At 34.6% G+C, this 21,199-nt stretch overlaps 2 protein-coding genes across 5 annotated transcripts; both read right to left on the bottom strand.

Moving 5' to 3' along the window:
* Positions 1–1,707: 1,707 nt before the first annotated feature.
* On the bottom strand, positions 1,708–6,912 carry LOC113698602 (agamous-like MADS-box protein MADS2). Of its 4 annotated transcripts, none has more exons than XM_027218477.2 (8): positions 6,314–6,912; positions 4,157–4,235; positions 3,959–4,023; positions 3,692–3,791; positions 2,788–2,829; positions 2,666–2,707; positions 2,184–2,323; positions 1,708–2,088 (listed from the first exon to the last, which is right to left on the bottom strand). In XM_027218477.2, exons 1-8 carry the CDS (start codon positions 6,496–6,498, stop codon positions 2,004–2,006), a joined length of 738 nt encoding a protein of 245 aa, XP_027074278.1. In that variant the 5' UTR covers positions 6,499–6,912; the 3' UTR covers positions 1,708–2,003. The 4 variants fall into 4 exon arrangements, with proteins under 4 accessions (XP_027074278.1, XP_071913221.1, XP_027074279.1 ...); XM_072057120.1 differs by having other exon boundaries at positions 2,184–2,335; positions 6,314–6,869; XM_027218478.2 differs by lacking the exon at positions 2,666–2,707.
* Positions 6,913–17,132: 10,220 nt separating this feature from the next.
* LOC113698265 (MYB-like transcription factor EOBII) lies at positions 17,133–18,951 on the bottom strand. Its single transcript, XM_027218023.2, has 3 exons — positions 18,659–18,951; positions 17,955–18,084; positions 17,133–17,812 (listed from the first exon to the last, which is right to left on the bottom strand). The coding sequence occupies exons 1-3, from the start codon at positions 18,801–18,803 to the stop codon at positions 17,323–17,325; spliced, it is 765 nt and encodes a 254-aa protein (XP_027073824.1). The 5' UTR covers positions 18,804–18,951; the 3' UTR covers positions 17,133–17,322.
* Positions 18,952–21,199: the final 2,248 nt, after the last annotated feature.

Below are 21,199 nucleotides of genomic sequence, written 5' to 3'. Positions count from 1 at the left end.
GGGGTCATTCTGATTCCCAATTACAGTCATCCCATAACGGTCATATATATATATATATATTAAAAAGAAAAGAACCCAGAATCAGATTCCTCGAGAGGAAAAACATTTTGTTCTTTTTTTTTTTTGTGTGTGTGATCCATACAAAATAAAAAATACAGAATGAATGCAATGCAGAGAGACAAAGAAGCGAAGAGAGAAAGAGAGAGAACCCCGTAGGATATGATAGGCAACAAAATGGTGTGCCCCAGGGATTCCAAACCTTGTACTTGCTTATGCTTTTGATTAATATCCTTCAGATTTGCATCTGTTGTGCTTAATTGTTACGAACAACAACAGGCACTCAGATTCCAACTCCTGTTCATCTCTTCATTTCATTTCCGGCAGCCTGAGCTGGGATGTCACAAAACCAGCATGGGGCTACTTGATTTCACTCAACCCCATAGCCCATCATAGCCATAGGCCATAGGCCCAATCCTCCCATCTTTGGGAGCTGACGTATTTTAACTACTCGTTCAAAATTTCGTTCCCAATGGCTTTAACGCTAGCATGGAAACTCGAAGCCCGCATACGCCTTTTCTTCCAAACTCCACCAGTTAGAATGGGTTATCGGTCCAACCCACATTGCCGAGCCCATAGATAGAAGTATATGTATGTATGCAAGAGTAAACCGAGTGATGGAGCTGGCTTCGCTTCTGCCGTTCGGGTTTTCATGGCGGTACTTGGACATATCAATGGATCGGCTCTAATTCAAACCCAATGTACTAAGATAGGATTTGTATTAAATTTCTCGAATCTAAATCCTACTCAGATTCAAATCCTATAAAAAGAGTTATGGATCCAGGCAGGGTCTGAGATTTTCTATGATCCATATCTATAACAGACCCTATCCAAATTCATGTATATATAATTAAAAATATATCTATACACACATATATATTAATAAATTTATAAAATATTCTAATATTTTATGGTTATTGAATCAAAAACAGTATGACTTCACGCTTGTTTTCTTTTTTTTTTTTCACGATAATCCTAGTTGTCATGTAATCAGTACAAACTTTTTCAAAAAAGAAGAAAGTAAAGGTAAATAAATGAAAGATTGGACATAAATACAATTGAAGTTTTAAAAATAAATAGAACCACTCAATCATAGTTATTTTTTTGAGTTAATATTGCATTCAACTTCTTGAATATTAATTTTATTATTTGAAAAATAAAAATTGGATGTTGTTTATATTTTTTTTTCGAAATCCATATATTTTAAATATATTTTTATTTTAATGTATTTAAAAAATTACAATGAATACCCATTAAATACCTAGATCCAGGAGGGTCCGGATTTGAATTTATTTTTTCAAACCTAAACGGGTTTGGATATGGGTTTGCATCTAACTAAATGTAATAGGTTTGAATTTAGATCTGGATCAAAGGGATCTAATCCAAACCTTACCCATTGACATGCTTAGTAGGACTTAAATATTACTTGTGAAAACCAATCCCTAGTACTTTCCAATCTGTGAAAGAAATGGAATCCTTCACGAAACCAAATTGAAAGAATGAAGAGGGTTATATTAAAAAATTAAAGAAGAGAGAGAGAGAGTAAATCCCAACAGGGAAAGAACTTCTGCACGTATGCCTCCCTAGTCCGAGGGACAGAGCATTATTAATGGATTAAAACTGAAGGAAAACAGAAGCCATTGCTGAGAGTGCACCGAAATGTACTCCATATTTTACGCAGATAACTCTGCGAAATAAAATTTGTTTGCCAATACACTTGATGTCAAATACACCTTCTTATAACACTAGAACCAGGTAGCATGATCTACCTGATCTCGTACTTAAATTCGTTCTTGTTGGACTGGACTGATAAATACTATCGTTTTAATCATTGATAGCTGCATAATTTAATACAGGCTTACGTACAAGGGGAAACCATCAGCATATATCTTCACTTCAGAAAGAAAATGAACCGGGGTTGGAATATTGATCTGTAGATTAATTTGTCAAAGCATCCAGCCCGGAACTAATCCACTGACATTTTGAGCATTAGTCACTGCAGTTATTTGGCTTGAACTTGCGGGATTGTACCTGAATTAACAAAATAGTGAACCAACAGAAAAGGATGATGATCTGGTGCTGGACTTGAGTTGAGAAGATCATCTGTATATGTAGCTGAAACTTACCCAATTTGCAAGCCTGAGCTGCATTCCAGGGGTTGAAAAAACCCCTGAGATTGAGAATGCTGTTGGCTGTATGTACTGCTCTGCTCACCACCACCTCCCCACGACTGATGAAGGTGATTCTCAGCATAAATTTCTTCCAGCTGGGAAAAAAACTTTTGGCTTTATAAGGTTTGCATTAAGGTACCAAAAGGCCGTATACAACCAGTATCTTGAAAAGCTCTAATCAGGAAACAATTGTCAAGGAAAAAATTGTCTAATCAATTAAAAGGATAGGTTCAAACGAACTGCACCAAGGGAGCTCAATATGAGCAGTTCTCCTAGTTAGCAATTGAACAGAGCAACTATTTCAGAAGCATACATGCATGCAAGACATAAGGGGCAACCAAGTTCACAATATCAGACATAGGGTAACATATTTTCTCTAGGCTTTTCGCCATGGAACGGACAAATATCAAAATAAACAACCACGTGTATGTCACTACCTTCCTTTCTAATGCCTTATTAGCCTCAAGCCACAACTTCTCCTGTAGCCCAAAATTCTGATGTCAATAAAAGGAGTAGATCAAACCTTACAAATTAAATTGTCCAGTGCAGATTTAGATACCTTTGTTTGGAGATCAGAAAGCTGATCCAGCATAACTTGTGTCTGTAAATGAAACAACAAAAACCGTCAAATGCAAGCAACTACAGTGCGCAGAATTAGAGGAAAGAGAAGGCGCATCCTTAATATTCGGTCAAAAGATTGGATCCTTAGTTTGTGTTTAGGAACCCTTCATCCAAGCCCTACGTCAAGCAGATGTTACATATTTGCCTGGTCCAAACATTTTATGTTGCCATTCTTCTCCATTGTATGCTAACATGATTGTTGTACATTACATTTCTTATGAAGTCTTAAGTGTTCAAAATTTAGTAAACGAGGAGAAAGCAGAACTAAGCGTTAAACTTGGAGCTACAAAGTTGCAACAGATCTGTAACCTTTGTCAAATATTAGTACTTATTTGTAAATGGAATACATCTTGCTGAACTTGTGATGATACTGAAAAGGAAACAAGTCATACTTCTTTGCCTTTGGATTGGCACATCAACCAATTGGCAGATTTGCAACATCATATTAATGAATTCAAGGTATCTGTTCTAGCCTTCCAAATCTTCATTTAGGAACATAACCAGAGCAGATTAGGTTGACAGGCCCTTTTTTATAGTTTAAGATGCATGGAAATAGTAGGCAGTGGGATCACAAGGCCAATTTGGCAAGTAGATTGACATGCAAAAGTATAGTAATGCTGGCTGAACAAATTCAACATTTCACCATTATATATCAATATTGCGAACAAATTCCTCCAAGTATTAGCTATCCATCTTGTAGTTTAATTTTACAGTTATTAATGGCACTATTTTCCTTGTTTCTATTTAACAATGATGCAGGCACGAAAATGGTCAGAAGCTACAGGACAAACATGGAAATATTTCATTTGCTAGCTACATGAAGGGTTAATGAATTTCCTTACCCTTGTGGACCTTACAAGCTTCAAGGATGATTCTAGTTGATGTTCAAGATGTTCGAGATCATTTATATTTAGCGGTCCCAAGTCATCTCCAAGAAGGTGTCTGGAATGTGAATGGTCATGAAATTTGTTACAGTAACAAATAAAGTACTAATACTGAAATTTGTCTAATAGAAAAACTTTGAGTCAGCTGCCACGGACATATTTTGGATAATAACTGCATGTGTGTTAGTAAGCTACGGTGCAAGCCGTACACTGTTTGGCTATTACCTTTGATATCGTTGTAGTGACTCATATTTGCCTTTCAGCTTCAGGTACTCCTTGTAGCTGCTTTGCTTTATAATCAAACAAATATATAAAAAACCATGCAAATAAATGACAAACTGTAGGTTTTTACACAGTAAACTAAATTATCGTCAGAATCACTGTACAAGCATGGGCCAAGTGATGCTTAATTATGGTAGTTACCTCAATCTCTTTGGCTGAGTGGCTGACTTCCACTGCTCCATAACTGCATCTTTGGTACCTTTCAAGAGTCCTGAGCATGCTGAAGTACAATTTACACAGAAAGATGTGATCAGATAAGGCGTACGTAAAACCTGTTGTTGATATCCCTACTACTTTCTGAGGTACTCCGCATTTTGTCATTGAATTCCTGATCCAGGAGTAGAATTTTCCTTTCCTTAACTGAGCAATAGCTCCCAACAAAACTCAACAGCATGGATATTGGTTCTTTTTTTAAAATGTTATTAGTATTTTATCTCAGGCAGCTGGAGCCCCAAAAAACTTTGAATCATATTAATTGCTTCAATTTTATGTGGAGAGGGGATTGATTATGCATGGAGGCATAAAAAACCACAAATATTTATAAGGGGGAAAAGCCAAGAATGAATATCGTAAAGTCAAATGAAACCAATCGAATCAAGATCTTAAACATTCACAGCATAAATCTAACTAACGATAAAGCATACAGAATCACTCAATCAATACATCAAGAAAAGTACAGATAGTGAGCTTTGTGGAAACAATACATCATTGTAATAAAATGCAGTATACAAATATGGGGCGCTTTTTAACAATGGAGAATTTCAAAGCTGACCCTAGTCCTAAATTATAGAAGGCAGGTGGGGCTGGTGTTTATTCACCATTTTCAACAAATCTATTGCAAGTTGAAGCACGTTGTGTTATTATTCTTTGTGGTGTTTTGATTCTTGATCTGACGATTCTTCTTAATACCCCATAGCTAAGTTTGTTGATACATTTTCAAGTCTCTTGTATTATGTGCTCGATTTTGCATGTTGCTGTATTTGCCAAACCGTGTACATTCTTAGACAATCAAATAATTCATATCACAAATCACAAGATAATTGTCAGTCTTCATCATCGACACTCCACACAGGATCATCTGAAGGCACTTTTAACAAACATCATCAAAATGAACAAGAGAAAATCCAATAGAATTAACCTTTTGGCCTAGCACAATATTCATTTTAAAGCAAGATGGATGATATTAAATTGGTGCTAAAGTTCTAATGCATAAGATTTTCTGGCCTTTCTTTCCATCGGCAGTAGCCAGTACTCCATCCGTCCCAATTATTTGTCGTATTTTGGAATTTCAACTTTTTAAAAATAGTGATTTGATGGCGATGTTAATGAATTTATTTTCAAAATTATCTTTGAAAATTCAAATTTTAAATTTAAATTTAGTACGAAATATAGATAAAGATGGAAATAATATTTTAAAAAATCAAAAAGTAATTTAACTAAACATATCAAAAAATAGAAAGCGCGACAATTTTATCAACTTCAAACCTTGTCACCCAAAGTTTAGGGGACCCAAAATTTAAGAAAGAACACAGCTTCACCAGCCAGTCAATAAGGAAGGTTTCTTTGAAATCTGAAAATCACATGTTCCAAGAAGACTTAGTTCTCTCAAACTCTTTTCAAGCTCCTTCATCAAAGAGCTTGACGTAACATCTGAACACTAGTAATTACAAGTACCGCAGTATTTCAGGCCAGCATAACAAATTTTTAGGGATTCACTTGTTCCTCCCCCGGCCCAACCCCTTAGAAGATCCTTTTCTTCAGTATCTGTTAGATCAACACGAACTATTTCGTTTATGTACTCTACGTCCCAAGAAATTGTCCAACTGGAAATCACAAGCTTAACTTTTCAAGAAACTAGAAACCCTAGAACTTGAACTGGCACCTAGTTTGCTTAAAATAAAGGGGAAATTTTGCCAAAATTTGAACGGACACAATAAATAAAAGTAAACAATTGAAGGAGGAAAAAAATAAAAAAAAAGACCATCCAAACAAAAACATATCCATCCGATTGGTGTAGCAGATCCAATTTTGATCATACTAAAAACTAGGTCAAGCTCAAAACTCTTTTTCAGAGCCAAAAACATGTCTATCTGATTGGTGTTGCAGATCCGATTTTGATCATACTGAAAACTAGCTCAAGCTCAAAACTCTTTTTTAGAGCCTAAAAATAGAAAAGATACATGTATAAGAACCCAAAGGGAATGACTTCATTATGCATCTAAAAAACCAAAATCAACAAACCAAAAGTTAGTATGAATATGTTCTCGGAAGATGGGTAAAAAAGAGAAAGAAATATACTTGGAGCTGCTACAGAACTCATAAAGCTTGCCCCGGTTAGAGAAGATGATGAGGGCCACCTCAGCGTCACACAGAACTGAGAGCTCATAAGCTTTCTTGAGCAGTCCATTCCTCCTCTTAGCAAACGTAACCTGCCTATTTATCTTGTTCTCTATTCTCTTCAGCTCCACTCTCCCCCTACCCATGGTCAGCACTTCTCAGCAGTCACAAGCCCTTGTTTATATCTATGTCTGTGAAAGTATATATCTTTACTCAACAATAACCTTTCTTCTTCTGGGTTAGTCTTAGATCCTTTATACTTCTCACAAATTGCAACCAAAACTATGCAAGAAACAAAGAAGATATATACAAACCCTAAATTGTAGTAATGTATTTATGTTTGTAGTTAGAAAGAGAGAAAAGGGGAAGAAATGGGAATATGGGATTGCTTCTTCTCTTTCCTTGTACTTCTCTTCAGGATTGGGGTTTGAGCTTTAACCTCAGGATTAGCATCTTGGATGGAAAGACAAGAGGGATCAAAAGCTTTAGGGTTGGAGTCCCTTTTTCTGTGTTTCTACTTTGGCTTGGTTTGGTTTGATGGGTTTCATGTCCTTGGACCCCCTGTACATTTGGAGTTTAAGGTGGGATTATGTAATAAAACGTGGATGACACGACGTTCGGCTTTGCATTGAAATCAAACAACGTGAGGGGCACGCGCACTGGAAATCCGTGGTTGTCGTTGATTCGGGTTGAGATTATGTCTAGTCTCCAGAAAAATCTGGTAGTCGTCACTGAGGTTAAATTGCTTTCTTCCTAACAAAAAAAAGGTTAAATTACTTTCCCACGCAAGCGGATTTTCTGACTCACATCCTGTACCACTCTCTATGTCACTTTTTATTATATTGTCATTTCTCATATATAAATATCATGTTTTAGTTTTTTTTTTTCTTAACACTAGGGGAAAAGCCATCACGACGCGCGGGAGTTTAGTGCCTATAATTAAAGATGATTAATAATTATTATTTGATATTTTGTAGTATAAGAATTGAAGTATGACAATTTTAATATATGATATTAAACAGAAAAATCATAAGTTACATATTAAGTTAAAAAATATATTAATATACAATGAAACAGAATTATAAGATATGATCAACTACTTTACACCTAACCTAATAAAATAAAAGACTTACTTATATCTGCTCATGTACTTTATGGATATTAAAATCTGTTATTTAGTTTGAATTTGATCTTAATATAAGGGCAATCCATCACATTATCTTGTCATATAAGTGAGATTTGAACAATTAGCATATTTGAAGAAAATTATTGCTAGTGGTATTTCGATTCTTGCAAACCAAATTCTTAAATTTATATTGATTCCAAGAACATATCATCATTAGACCTTTACATTCACCAATAAATCAATTATGATTTATTATATAATTTAAAACATATATAGTAAAGCATCTCCTTCTCGATAGAGATTACAATCACTAAATATCAGTTTTTGATCTAGTTGTAAAGATATACAACAATTAACATGCTAATTTAGAGTAATAACCACATCAAATAAAGTACTAAAACATTTTAGACCACTCAATTCAAGAAAACAATTAAAAGTAATGAAGTACATACTTTAGATTTGCAGCCAAAATAGTTCTAAGTAGATAGCTAAACCTATTGGCAAATCAGATGAAATGAAAATTTTGCCTAAATGGAATCATTAATAAAATAGCAAACAATTTGAAAATTATCATAACTAATAGTTAAAATAACAAAATTAGATGCAATCTGCATATGAAAAAATTTATGATGATAAACTTACTTTAAACCACAAATAATAATTAACAAATGCGATCTCCTCCCTATCATGCTTATCTAACATGGACAATTGAATTAAAACACTAAAAAATTATCGCACATACAACTATCAAGATTACAGATTTTTTACAATCAAAAAGTATATTGGTTAAAGAAAACATACCTATTGAGATTTCTTACAACCAAAAAGTAGATTGGCTAAAGAAAATATACCTATTGAGAAATGTGTTGCAAAATGGGGAAGAGGAGTAGCTAATGTAGCAACATCCGAATTTAATGGGCTACATGATTATGGTGGAAAAAAATTGTAAGTAAATGAAATGAATTTGAATAGATGGAGGTAACGGCCAAGAAAGCAAACTTTTCTACTAATTGGCATTAATTGTGTCTTAATATCTATATATCATAAGTTTGCAAATAACTGATGAGAAATGCTTTAGAAAATTAAGAGATTTGAATGTTAAAACAATTAAATGATTAGAAGGGCTTTTATGTAATTTCACTAAAACACAAGCTAAATTTAGTTATACCCAGTATTCAATCGAATATCTGTCACCCCTAGCTTTAAATGTTTAAAAGGATATCTAAGTAATTACAACAAAATTAAACTAGCTATAATGACTTGTATTCAATACTCTAATTGCACTTCAAATACTTTTACATTCCCAAAATAGCCCTACCCTTACGGTTGAAATCCAAAGAACATTTTTACTCTAAACTCATTCTTATATAGTATAAGGATTCAATAACTATTAATTGAGTAATACACAATATTTAACAAACTCAAAAAATCAAAATGCATAAAAAATGAGATTTTTTATGAATTTTTTGATGTATTTTTAAATTTTCTATTATGTATTGCTTTTTTGAACCTGTTGTATTTATTTTTTATTCAATTAGTAGTTATTGAATCTTAAGGAAAAAAAGAACTAAAACATGATATTTATGTAGGAGAAATAGTAATATAATAAAAAGTGGGATAGAGAGTGGCATAGAATGTGGGACAGAAGATCCGTTGCACTGATTTAGTCGTTTAAGTACTTCACTAAGCATGCAAATTGTTTTGTCCACGGTCTTACCAATATTTTATAGGGATTAAATTTCATAAACTATTTAGTGTAGAAATTTTTTTTATACAAACACGTTTAGATGAATGCTATATTATCACGGTTTAAATTTTAAGTTCTTTTTTTGCTCATATATCATATATCTATACGTGATTATGTAAAAAAATTTTATATTGATAGTGTATATAGTATTTAATTCATATTTATAACCATACTGTGGTACATGAGCAAGTGAAATTTACAAAAAAAAAGAAAAAGCTATTAATCTTAATTTCAAGTGACAAAACTCTTTTTTCCCCTTATTTAGATAATATTTGAGATCGTGGTAGCTCTTTTTTCAACTAATTATAAGCCAATTCTTTGAGTTTTTAATTGAAAATGCGTACCAATCAATTATGGTTGGTCCTGATAGGGCATATGATTCAACAAATCCTGCCTTTAAAAAAAAATGAAAGAAGGACAAATCCAAGTGAGTATCAGTTGTATTTCCGTCCAGACAAAAAATTGTGTTTGGTAAAAAACCAAATCAAGTCAAGTCAATGTTACTTTACAAACGTACCAATTGTTTAAACATATGGTTTTCAAGCTGTGAAGTGATTCGAAATGTAAGGGTGCTATTTCCTAATTTGCAATTCAAAGGCTGTTAAGTTAGTTCTTGATGTGCGCATAGCCGAAGAAGTCCCAAAAGAATAAACCCAACAAAAAACTCAAATACATAAACAAGAGAAAGGAAGAGGAAGAATACATTAAACATTTGATGATAATAACAAATGTATGTTTAATCTTCAGCGTGGTGCTTTGAACTCAAATTTACATAGTTTTGTACCCCACCGGTGATTTGTAGGAGCATGAGTTTTGATTAGAAGTTGGATTTAAGCATCAATTAGTAGCATCTGCTGATTTTCAGCTTTGAATCTTCTGTCTCCAAATTAGTCTCTATTTCCTCTGTCCCTTCTCTGTACAACTGCCATGTGTCTTTAATTTTTTGATAATCCAAACTCAAACAAAACGATAATAATTGATTAACAAGTTTACTCAAAACCAATTAAAACAGATAATTCAAAACTTTTTTTTTTATTTTAACAAAAAAGAGTCTTGTTGGTCATAAACGTAGAAATCAACTAAAACTCTTCTTTATTTTTTACCCTAAATCATCTTTTTCTTAATTCTTAACAAGTCCTTTAAATTAAATTATCTGTTTTAATTGATTTTGAGTAAACTTGTCAATCGATTACTATCGATTTATTTGAGTTTAGGTTATCAAAAAGTTAGAGACACGTGACAACTATACAAAGAAAAGATAGAAGGAATAGGAACTAATTTAGAGCCAGAAGATTCGAAACCCTAATTTTAACCTTTGGCAATTGAAGTGTAAATTATATCGATGTCAAAAGGTAATGCCGAATCCACGGTCATTCCGACCGGTTTTTAACTTTGAATAATTTCATCGTCCAGCGTTCTACATACAAACATACATATATATGTATATATATGCAGCCCGGTAAACCCTTTTGTTAATTAGTGAATACATTGTTAAGTTTAAAAGGATTTTTAAACTTGTATTTCACATTATTTCCATACTTCATTCAAATACTAACACAATTGCATTGCATCCCCGCATTTCCTCAAGCATGCGGTCACAATTAGAGCTTATCATTTCGCTTTATAAAGCGTTTCTGACGTATGATAAATGTCACGAAGCATTAAAGAGAAAAAAGAAAACTGTAGCATTTTCTGACGTATGATACAAACAGAATCCTACCGCAACGGATCTTCTGTCCCACATCCTGTGTCACTCTCTGTCCCACTTTTTATTATATTGCTATTTCTCCTACAAAAACATCACGTTTAAGTTCTTTTTTGTTTCCTTAAGATCCAATAACTATTAATTAAGTAATACACAAAATTTAACAAACTCAAAAAACCAAAATGCATAAAAAATGAGATTTTTTATGAATTTTCTGCTATATTTTTAAATTTTCTATTATATAAAATTTAACAAACTCAAAAAACCAAAATGCATAAAAAATGAGATTTTTTATGAATTTTCTGCTATATTTTTAAATTTTCTATTATATATTGCTTTTTTGAAACTACTGTATTTATATTTTACTCAATTAATAGTTATTGGATCTTAAGAAAACAAAAAAGAACTTAAACATGGTGTTTATGTAGGAGAAATAGCAATATAATAAAAAGTGGGACAAAGAGTGACACAGAATATGGGACAGAAGATCCGTTGCGGAATCCTACGGTACACCTGAAGGTCCCAACCAAGTAACCAATTGATAATAATAATAATAATAATAATTGTCTTCTCCGGTGCCTGATGGATGTCTAGATGCTTATCTACTCATAACGTTAATCGGTACATGCAGGAGTCCACCTGCCAATTTCCGCGACGGCGCCTTAAGCCTTCTTTTCTTTTTTTTCAACAATTAAAATTATTAAAAATAACACAATAAAATTAGATTAACACTCAAAAGTAATCAAAATCTTGGTGCAAAACACAATTTAAGGTAGAGTCACAAACCAACACCATCCAGCCTTAAGCCTTCTTTTCTTTCACATCAAATCCTTCCCCATCGGATCAAAAAATGAAACCATAAATGCTGCATTCTTCTTTGACGTTTATTGGTGGAGTACAATTGTGGTATTTAATAACAACTCCTCTATCTTCTCTAATTAAACAGCTGTAACCATGCACTCCATTATTAAGTGCAGCACACCCTATTTTCTTTAACCTTTTAATTATATTCGATGCTAAATTTAGTTTCAATCCTACTTATTAAATAAGAATAAAAAAATTTTAAGTAAACAACACACATGACAATTAAACGTTTGGCATAAATATAGAAGTGGTATTAAGTTGCCACTAAAAATGTGGCATGAAGATATCATGTGATAATTTTTTACTTATTAAAAAATTCCCAATGCAATTTCTTTCGTGGTTCTATCTTATGCCTTCTCTCAGTGAATCTCTTTTCTTTTCTTTTTTTTTTTAAATACTAATAGTAGAAAAGTGAGATTTAAGAAGCAAGAGGAAGAAAGAAGAATTTGAATCCAGAATCTCTAAATTCTAGGATCTTGATTTTGACCACACGTATGAAATTAGTAGTTAGTAATCTGCTTAAATTGATTGATCGCAGCAGCATAATATACATATTTTAAACCAAAAAAGTATCGACATTTATCAAAATGTTAAGTTTAGAGAAAATGAAATATTCCGCTCTCTTTATTAGCTTTCACGAACTTAGCATATGTATCTTTATCACATCATGTTCGCTTTTGGTGCCAATAATATCATCACGTTCAAAAAAACCAGTGCAGTCAATATTCAAGCATCCACAATTGTCTGGTCATACTTAGCTAACAATGAGTGAAAACGTAAAGCGACGCCCGACAATTCCGTGAAAACCCCAATTGATAAAGAAAAAGCGGAGGATGCAATGCCTTCTAAATTCGTAAACTTAATCTAGTCTTGATAAAGAGTGTTGTTAATCGAGTCGAGTATTTAACTGTCAAAGTCAACTCGTGCTTAACTCGAGTCAGATTCGAGCTCGCTCGACCAATCGGACGAGTCTTGAAGTATGCTCGAACTTGACTCGCCAATGGAACATATGACTCGAGTTTGAACTCGAACTCCACTCATTTATCATAAACAAGTCAAGCTTGCATGAGTTTGAGCTCGAACTCGTGTGAATTGATCACAATAAAAATCTGTAATTTTAAATTTTTATTTTTTTGACTTGTAAAATGACATATATGCACTTCCTTATTGAGGCCAAACGAGTTACTTGAATAACAAACGATTTAAACTTACTCGACTCGTTAATTAACCGAGTAAATTTTTAAGTCAAATTCAACTCGTTTACTAAAATTGACGGGTTGAGTTCGAACTTTATCGAGTCGAGTTCAATCGAGTTTTCGAATTGCTAGTTTTGTTTAACAACACTATCGATAAATTAAGGATTTACAGATAGATTTTGTGGTGATTGAAGTCTAGCGTACGTATATCAAGATTGAACTTCCGTATTTCCTGTGTGTAATTGCGTGCACTTTTCTTCCCAATTGGGAAAGGTTCCAAAAAATAAACTGGTGAGTTTTGATTCAAGTTTTGAATCAGAGTAATTTACAAGCGAGTGACGACTACATTTGAAGGATCCTGACTTAATACTTGAAAGAGTTAACCAAAAAGACCGAAGCTAGGAGGGCTTACAAAAACTTTGCAGCTGTTGTTTATAATATACACTTGGCCACTCTCTCTTCAAGATCTCATATACCTAGATACCACCCAAAAAAAAAAAAAATTTTTTTTAACGTTCATGAATGAGGATAAAAACCATATACTCCATCAAAATACACTCATATTTTGATGCACCTAAGAAAACGTTTCCAGATTTCAAATTAAATAACGACTAAATCATTCTCGCCCTACAGTATCCTGAAAGGTAATCCGTCTTCCCCTTTCGCGATGAATGATGATCCATTGGGCAGAAATTTGTCACTCTAGAAAGTTTTCTCTTGTTTTGACGAAAAAGAAAGGAAAAGAAAGTTTTCTCTTGCAGTTGTCTACTTTAAGTCTGTAGCTGTTGAGTTCTTTCAACAGCTACGCACAGACAAAATTATTTACTTTACGATTGTGATGTTATTGATAAAGTTGCCTTGTTTAGCAAAACAAATGGGATTAAGGAACTATGAAATACTAAACGAGGGTCATCTTTCTTAATTTCTTTGATTAACATAATTGAAGTACATTTCTTTTGTTATTTAGGATCAATTACGAGATTAAGTACTCTGTCATTCGATAAAAGATCCAATTACAAATAATACAAAACATGCAAGGGGGCCAAAAAAAAAAAAAAAGAGAGAGAGAGAGAGAGAGAGAGGAACAGAGCAACAACCATCGTACATTCAAGGTTGTAGACAAGGCAAGCCACATGAATACGAGTCTTTTCAAGGACCTCTCTATATCTTGTGTGTACTCGTCTGCTACGGTGCAACAACCATTGTAGAGGTCCAAAAATTGTCGTTTACGGGTCAGATTCTAATAAGCACCAGTGTACAGTGGCAGGTGATGCTGACAAACGGAGGCGACCTGGAAAAGCTATGGCTCTTACACTTACAGTAATATCTTCGGCGTCGACAGCACAGTAACTCGCCGCTGTGTACACGTGTCAAGATATTACGGGTGGCTGTCAGTTGACGGTCTTCTTCATGGCTGCATGACGTGATGGCTGAACTAAACACTGTGCAATAATTAGACAGCAGAAAGAGAAGGGGCCCAAGTAACAGGATTGAACCAAAAAAAAGTGTATATACATATATATATATATATATAGCGGGCCCGTGGGGATAAGAGGGGTTGGGCCTTTTCTTTCCTTACTGTTGCGTTGCCCGTATTGGAAATTTGACATCACGAATTTTGGCTGTAAGCCTGCTGGTAATTTTTCATTTGAAGGACCATTGAGGGGCGGAGGACGACTAAAGGTGGAAACCAAGATCCAGCTAAATAAAATGGTAGTGACATTGATCACTGCAAGATCCATAGTAGGGGAAGAACAAGGAGAAAATTTTTTTAAAAAAATGAAAGGAGATGTAGGGGAAGAAAAAAGAACTTTATAAATGTCAAGGCGTGTTTGTTTTTTTTTTTCCGACACAGAGGATATTCGAGCCTTCGGCCCGACTACTCCGCTGCGACCCGAGAGAAGAGGCCCAATCCTCTCGAACACGATATCTTTGGGACTCGAACCGTGATCGTCATATTCTAAAGAGGAGCAACGAAATCAGTCGAGTTATCCCGGATTGGACGTCAAGGCGTATTTGTATGTTCAATCTTTTTGACGATAAACTTCCCTTGACCTATCATCAAAGGGGTTAAGTGAAACAAAATTAACTTCCAATATATAGTCAAATGCCCCTAAACCAGTGGCGGATTTAAGGTGGGCGCACGCCCCACTTCCCCCTTAAACTTCTATAGTATTCATAGAATTTTGATATAATCTCAAGTGTGTCCCGAAGTTTTCTTATGAAGGAAGTGAAAGAATTACATGATCTTCTAAGTTGGTTTATGAGCTAATATTTTAAAAGAATATGTGGGCCAGAAAGTTCCATTTAAAGTAAGCTAAAAAAAGACTTTTTATTTCAATTTATTGGTGAATATTTTTGTGCTTAAAAAACTAGAAAAATAGTAGGTAAAAAATTTTAGTGTTGCTTTTGCCATCACTGAAAATTTTTTCTGACTCCGCCACTGCCCTAAACTTTGAAGGGTTAAATTTTAAACCACTTTTTAGTTCAACTCTCATATTTTTCTCCTTTTTTTTTTGTTGTTGTGAAGTTTAGAGTCGTCCCTTGAATCAAAAGAGAAAAAAAAAAATGAAAGGAGGTGTAGGGGAAGGAAAAAAAACTCTATAAATGTCAAGGCGTATTTGTATGTTCAATCTTTTTACGATAAACTTCCATTGACCTATTATCAAAGTGGTTAAGTGAAACAAATTTAACTTCCAATATATGGGCAAATGCCCCTAAACTTTGAAGGGTTAATGTGATTGACCCTAATATTTGTGCCGCTCTTTAACAACATATTGCTATGGCCTCAGCTTGAGATTTACTTTAAAAAATGGAAATCTTTTTAGTCTCTTTTGTATTTGGTAAAAATGATACGCTAACTAACAAATACAGAACTAACTCCATATATCGCAGTAATTTTTATCTAATTGCATGATGAAATTACGGGAATCTGTACTCTTGTCTTTTGAAAGAGAAAGTAGTAGAAAAGGAGTTCTCCTTCCTTCACAGCGGAATGTGGTAGCTTTGCAAGGGATCGATCTTATACCCAAAATGCAGCCTTTAACTTCCCACATGGCCGATGGAAATGAAAAGGAAGACGCTACTAATTACGTATATTTACCATTTACGCAACTTCTGTTAGCTAAGTCCCAATAGATATTAGAAATAAAAAAATAGAGCCCCAATACATAGGCTGATTAATTCTTTTAGTCGCCCTCGACGAATGCTAAAATTTTTTTTCAGATAATCCAAAATATGCTCCGACTCAAATCACTTAGGACCCCAACCGACACACTAAATTGGAGCAGTACGCTGCAACCCTATGCAAAGCACCCGGGCGAATCACTGCAGTTCAAGTTCTGAGTAAAATTTGAATCCAATCCAAAATCAAAGGAATTTTTAAGAGTTCGCTTACCACTAGACCACTCCGTGGCTGAGTATTAAAAGTCTTGAGTTGTATGCCACCATGACCACGCCACAATGCTAAAATTTCAAGTATTAAAAGTCTTGAGTTGGATGCCACCATGACCACACCAGTTGCACATTCAAGAATTCGTGTCGATGAGCAAGCGTGGCAAGATACGAGACGTGTCCACTTAACAAGTCATCATCATGGGGCCGTTTAGTTGTCTCTTTCATTTAGAGGTTTTTTTTAATTCTTTTTTTCCCATTTAGAACATGATATATTTAGGACCCATAATGCACGAAAAGATTCTAAAGCTTTGCTTTGCTCTCTTACCTTTTGGAGCACTGGACCTTGATTTGGTCGTAGCATGCATGATATGCTAGATGGAGAAGCAGTATATTTGACCGTGAATTTAGATATGTTTCCTGCTTGATCAGGTTGGAATTTTGAGACGTAACTAAAAAGAAGTGCGCGTTCTCTTTGGTCTCTTTAAATGGTAAAAGAAAATGGATTTTGAGCAAAAATAAGTTTTGTTATTTAGACGCATTCAACATCTTCTTAAACTTTCAACCACACCATCAAATTGTACAAGAAAATGCGAGTGGCCGAAAACCCCATACAATCCAAATTATTTTCTTAACTTTCTGGATATATATATATATATATATATATTTTGCATGTCCTTTTGTTTCAGACGATCCAAATTCGAACGAGAGGTCTTAGTGAAGACCTGAGAACTGAGACAAAAGAGGCATAGACCAAGTATTTTGACTCGAGGTACCATCCATCAACTTATGAAAAACATCAAATCCTTAGCAAAGTTATTTTGGTTAATCAACCAATACTCTAGTCTAGTTCTAGTTATATATAACCCTAGAAGACAAAGCAAGTTCTGACTTAGCAAAGCCCAACACGACAACTAGATATTAGATTTCTCAGGCTAGCTAATAAATGTATCCTCCATTTTGCACGTCGACATTATCAAATCCAAAGGAATAAGGAGCAAAAGAGGCTTGATTTTGTTTTGCCATTTTGCTGCAATCATTATTAGCTTGTACCCCTTTACCATTTTGATCATCAAAATTCCATAGCCACCCCGATAAACCATCCATGAGAATATTGGTGTCCGACCATGAATCCGCTTCTTGATACAGCACTGGCAATTGTGGATTTTCCATTACTGGGTATAGCGGTACCGTTGGAAATTCTTGCTGGGCTTGTAGCTCCGGAGAGAGAGTCTGTTCGCTTGTTACCTCTGACAGGGGCGACGCCTTAGCTCCGGTGCCAGTTTCATCTTGTTCCATCTTCTGTTTAAGTAATCTTCTCCTATCTTTCTTTTCAGAAGGCTTTCCCTTTTTCTTGAAATGGGTTCTCCAATAGTTCTTTATTTCATTGTCCGTTCTTCCTGGCAGGTATCGAGCTATGGTTGACCATCTGTGCATATATAAACATTAAGCCGGCGAAGAGTTAATGATGCATAAGATGAGAGTTACTTCTTTAAATTAATTTCCCTATATTAAAAACTCAAAAGGAACTTGCTGAGGTTAAACGACAAGAAGGAGGACAAGGTCATTACTTGTTACCCCACAAGGCATGAAGTTCGATGATGATGCCCTCTTCCTGAGGGGTCAGATGCCCTCGTTTAAGTCCTGGTCTTAAATAATTCACCCACCTTAGTCTGCAGCTCTTCCCAGTCCTATGTAGTCCTGCATACCAAAATGAATGACAAAACTGTGATTTCGATCTCGTGCATCAGTTGGGATCGTCTGTGCCACTGCTCGGTGTTAAATTCAATACCAATCCTACTTATCACGTGTTGACAGAAGAAATTTAAATAAACAACACATGATAAATTAAATAAATAGGACACTTGGCATAAATATAGAAGTGACACTGAATTATCACTGAAAAAGTGACACTGAGGATCCCATGTGCTCGTGCATATACTATATATTGTACTGCCATATAGTGAGCCTATATATATATAGGTCTAAAACTCATTGGCATTGCTTTTTATGCCTTTTCCATTAGAATTATAGGTAGAGGAAAAACCCTTAGTACCAAGAGCTTGTGTGCCAACAGTATATCGTACGTGTCTGTGATGGTGCCATGCAAGACTGCACTAACTAGCAAGAATTGGATTTTGCATATGGTGAATTTATTGGAAAAAAAATTTGAAAATTTCTTGTACAGTTTTATACACCTTGTGATTTGTGCATGTGTAACAACACAAATCCTGAAACCCGAGAGCTGCATACTAATACAGTATAAGATACATACCTGCAGACTTAGCCACAGAACTCCATCTTCCTTCGCCATGCAAGCTGACATATTCTATTAGCAGCTTATCTTCCTCAGGTGTCCAAGGTCCTTTTCTCCACCACCCTTGCTCATGTACGTTCCAACCCATCATTCCAACAACCATCCTTGATCGAACTGCTTCAGCAAGATTCTTTGTTACGCTGTCTCCTATTGTATGACAGAAATCACACACGCCTTCTTATATTTATACCCTCTTCAGCTTGTCACCTGAGTAGTAGTTAATAATTAAATACAATCATGAGTTTAACCAACTGTGCTTTCCTTCTTTGATTATCATAAAATCAGTCCAGATATCTGCCAAGTGTTGCTGCATAATGTTCTTGGTCAGATTCTGAACCAATCACGGTCAACCACGTTCATCTTCAAAATCTTTGTCACAGGAAAACAAAAAAAAAAAAAAAAAACTTGAGGACAACTATTCCCCTATTAATTTCAATTCCGCAACACGAGGGAGTATATGTATAGTGGGTTGTCGGTACGTCTCTTGGAAAATGGTTTCAGGACCAATCGTTACGTAACACATGGTGATTACGTATTGCTAAGCAGCATACTTTAAGCATATTTAAGTGATAATGAGCATAATAATTTGGGAAGCATTAAAGAAGGTTCTGGGATGCTAATTCAGGTAATGCGGATTAGAATAAGAAAAAAGGGAGACTTCCGACAATTGAGTCAGCTCTTGGACGCGTGGTCTTAGTTCATGGTAATTTTAGAATGTCGAAGCATTACTTTATTGCCAAGGCTTATTAATTAATGGGATAATGCCATAAATAGGCAATGATGTGTATGATTCCACTTCCTAATGTAAGATCTCGCGCAAGATTACGGATACTTAAAAGATCTCGTTCAACGTATTTATGCTCGTTTTGTGGTCGAAAGAGATTAATTCCTGGTTTGATTAGTGCTTAAAAAAGTCGAGAGGAAGACAGAAAATGGGTCGTCACAACTCTTTAAAGGCGAACTGAACTTCATTTGCTTGCTGGTCGCTTACGGCAACTAACTTGCTTGTTCCAGATATGTCTACAATACCTAGCTCAATTAGTATAATTGTTCATCCATTAATTTATTACAAGTTTATCCCATATAAATTTAGTTCTCGTACTAATTATTGAGCTTTGTGTATCTCGTAGCGCACAATCAATGTTACAACTTACAGATGCCAGCTACGTACCGAAGGCATCTTTAACTAAATAGAATATTTCTTGACTACTATTTCAAGTAATCAAAACCACTTATTAGAAAGCTAGTTACTACCGCACAAAACAAGAATTCTAACTAAGGGTCTGTTTGGTTGGAAGTAAAATGTTTTTCTTGGGAAAATATTTTCCGTGGAAGTAATTTTTTATGAAAATCATTTCCCTTTCATCATTTTCAGGTGTTTGGTTAGCTTATTGAAAATATTTTCTTACTTCATTTTTCTGGTGTTTGTTTAACTTTTGAAATATTTTCACTTTTATCTCTATCTTTACTTTCTACACATTATAACTACATACTTCTTCCCATGCAAAATAAGAAAATTTATCTCATTGTTTTACTTTAAAAAATCTTGGAGAAATGTATATATGAATAAAAAATATCTCCTTAAGCAATAAACAAATTGCTGGCCATTTAGTGTCAAATATCAATCACATGCAATGGTTATGGTGACATATATCTTGCACTCTCATTGCTGAAAGTTTCTCTAGAAAACAATGTCCCTATTATACATAATTAATTACTAGTATAGGATGAGCAGGATGAGGTTTTTTTTAATTTTGAATATACTAGGGGGAGGGTTGGGTTGGGTGGTACGGGGGAGGGAGTGTAAAGAAGAGGTCTTGGGTTCGAGTCCTCCTGTTTACACTAAAAAAAAAAAAAAAACATACTACAAGATGTTTTCAGTAAGTTTGGAACATACTACAGGCGGAATGCATGCATTTCGGAAAACAACTTCAGTAAGTTTGGAAGGGAAGTTGTTTTCCATAAGATGAGTGAAAATATTTTACATACGAAAATGTTTTCAGTAACTTTTGTGCAGCCAAACACGAAAAATTAGGAAAATATTTTCCACCGGAAACAAACGGACCCTAAAAGAGAAATTAAGCCAATTCCCTAATAGAATCCTTGTTACAACTTGCAGATGCCAGCTACTGAAGCCTTCTTTAACAAGTACGTGGAGCCGGTGCCATGTTGCCTAAAATGTTAAAATAATTATGCGTGATGAACAGATTAAGATATTTTACTTCTAGAAGGATGTTGTCGTCTTGAATCTTGAACAACGGCAAATGGAGGTGGACATATATGCTCCAAGACATCAGCCAAAAAAGAAAGAAAAGAAAAGGCTTATTTCCTAAAGCACGCAAGGCCTTCTTTCAACTTCGGATTGTCCCACCACCGAACCTACGATATCAATCATGTTTGCCTCTCAATTCTTCTCTCAGTCACCATCGATCTCAAGAATGCTAGTCCCACAACAGACTTAAAAAAAATTTTATTTTTCTTTCCTAATTCATTAACGCT

This window comes from Coffea arabica, chromosome 7c (genome assembly GCF_036785885.1).
Source record: "Coffea arabica cultivar ET-39 chromosome 7c, Coffea Arabica ET-39 HiFi, whole genome shotgun sequence".
NCBI classification, from domain to species: domain Eukaryota; kingdom Viridiplantae; phylum Streptophyta; class Magnoliopsida; order Gentianales; family Rubiaceae; genus Coffea; species Coffea arabica.
The sequence above is the reverse complement of the archived record's forward strand: the minus strand, read 5'-3'. Positions and strand labels throughout refer to the sequence as shown.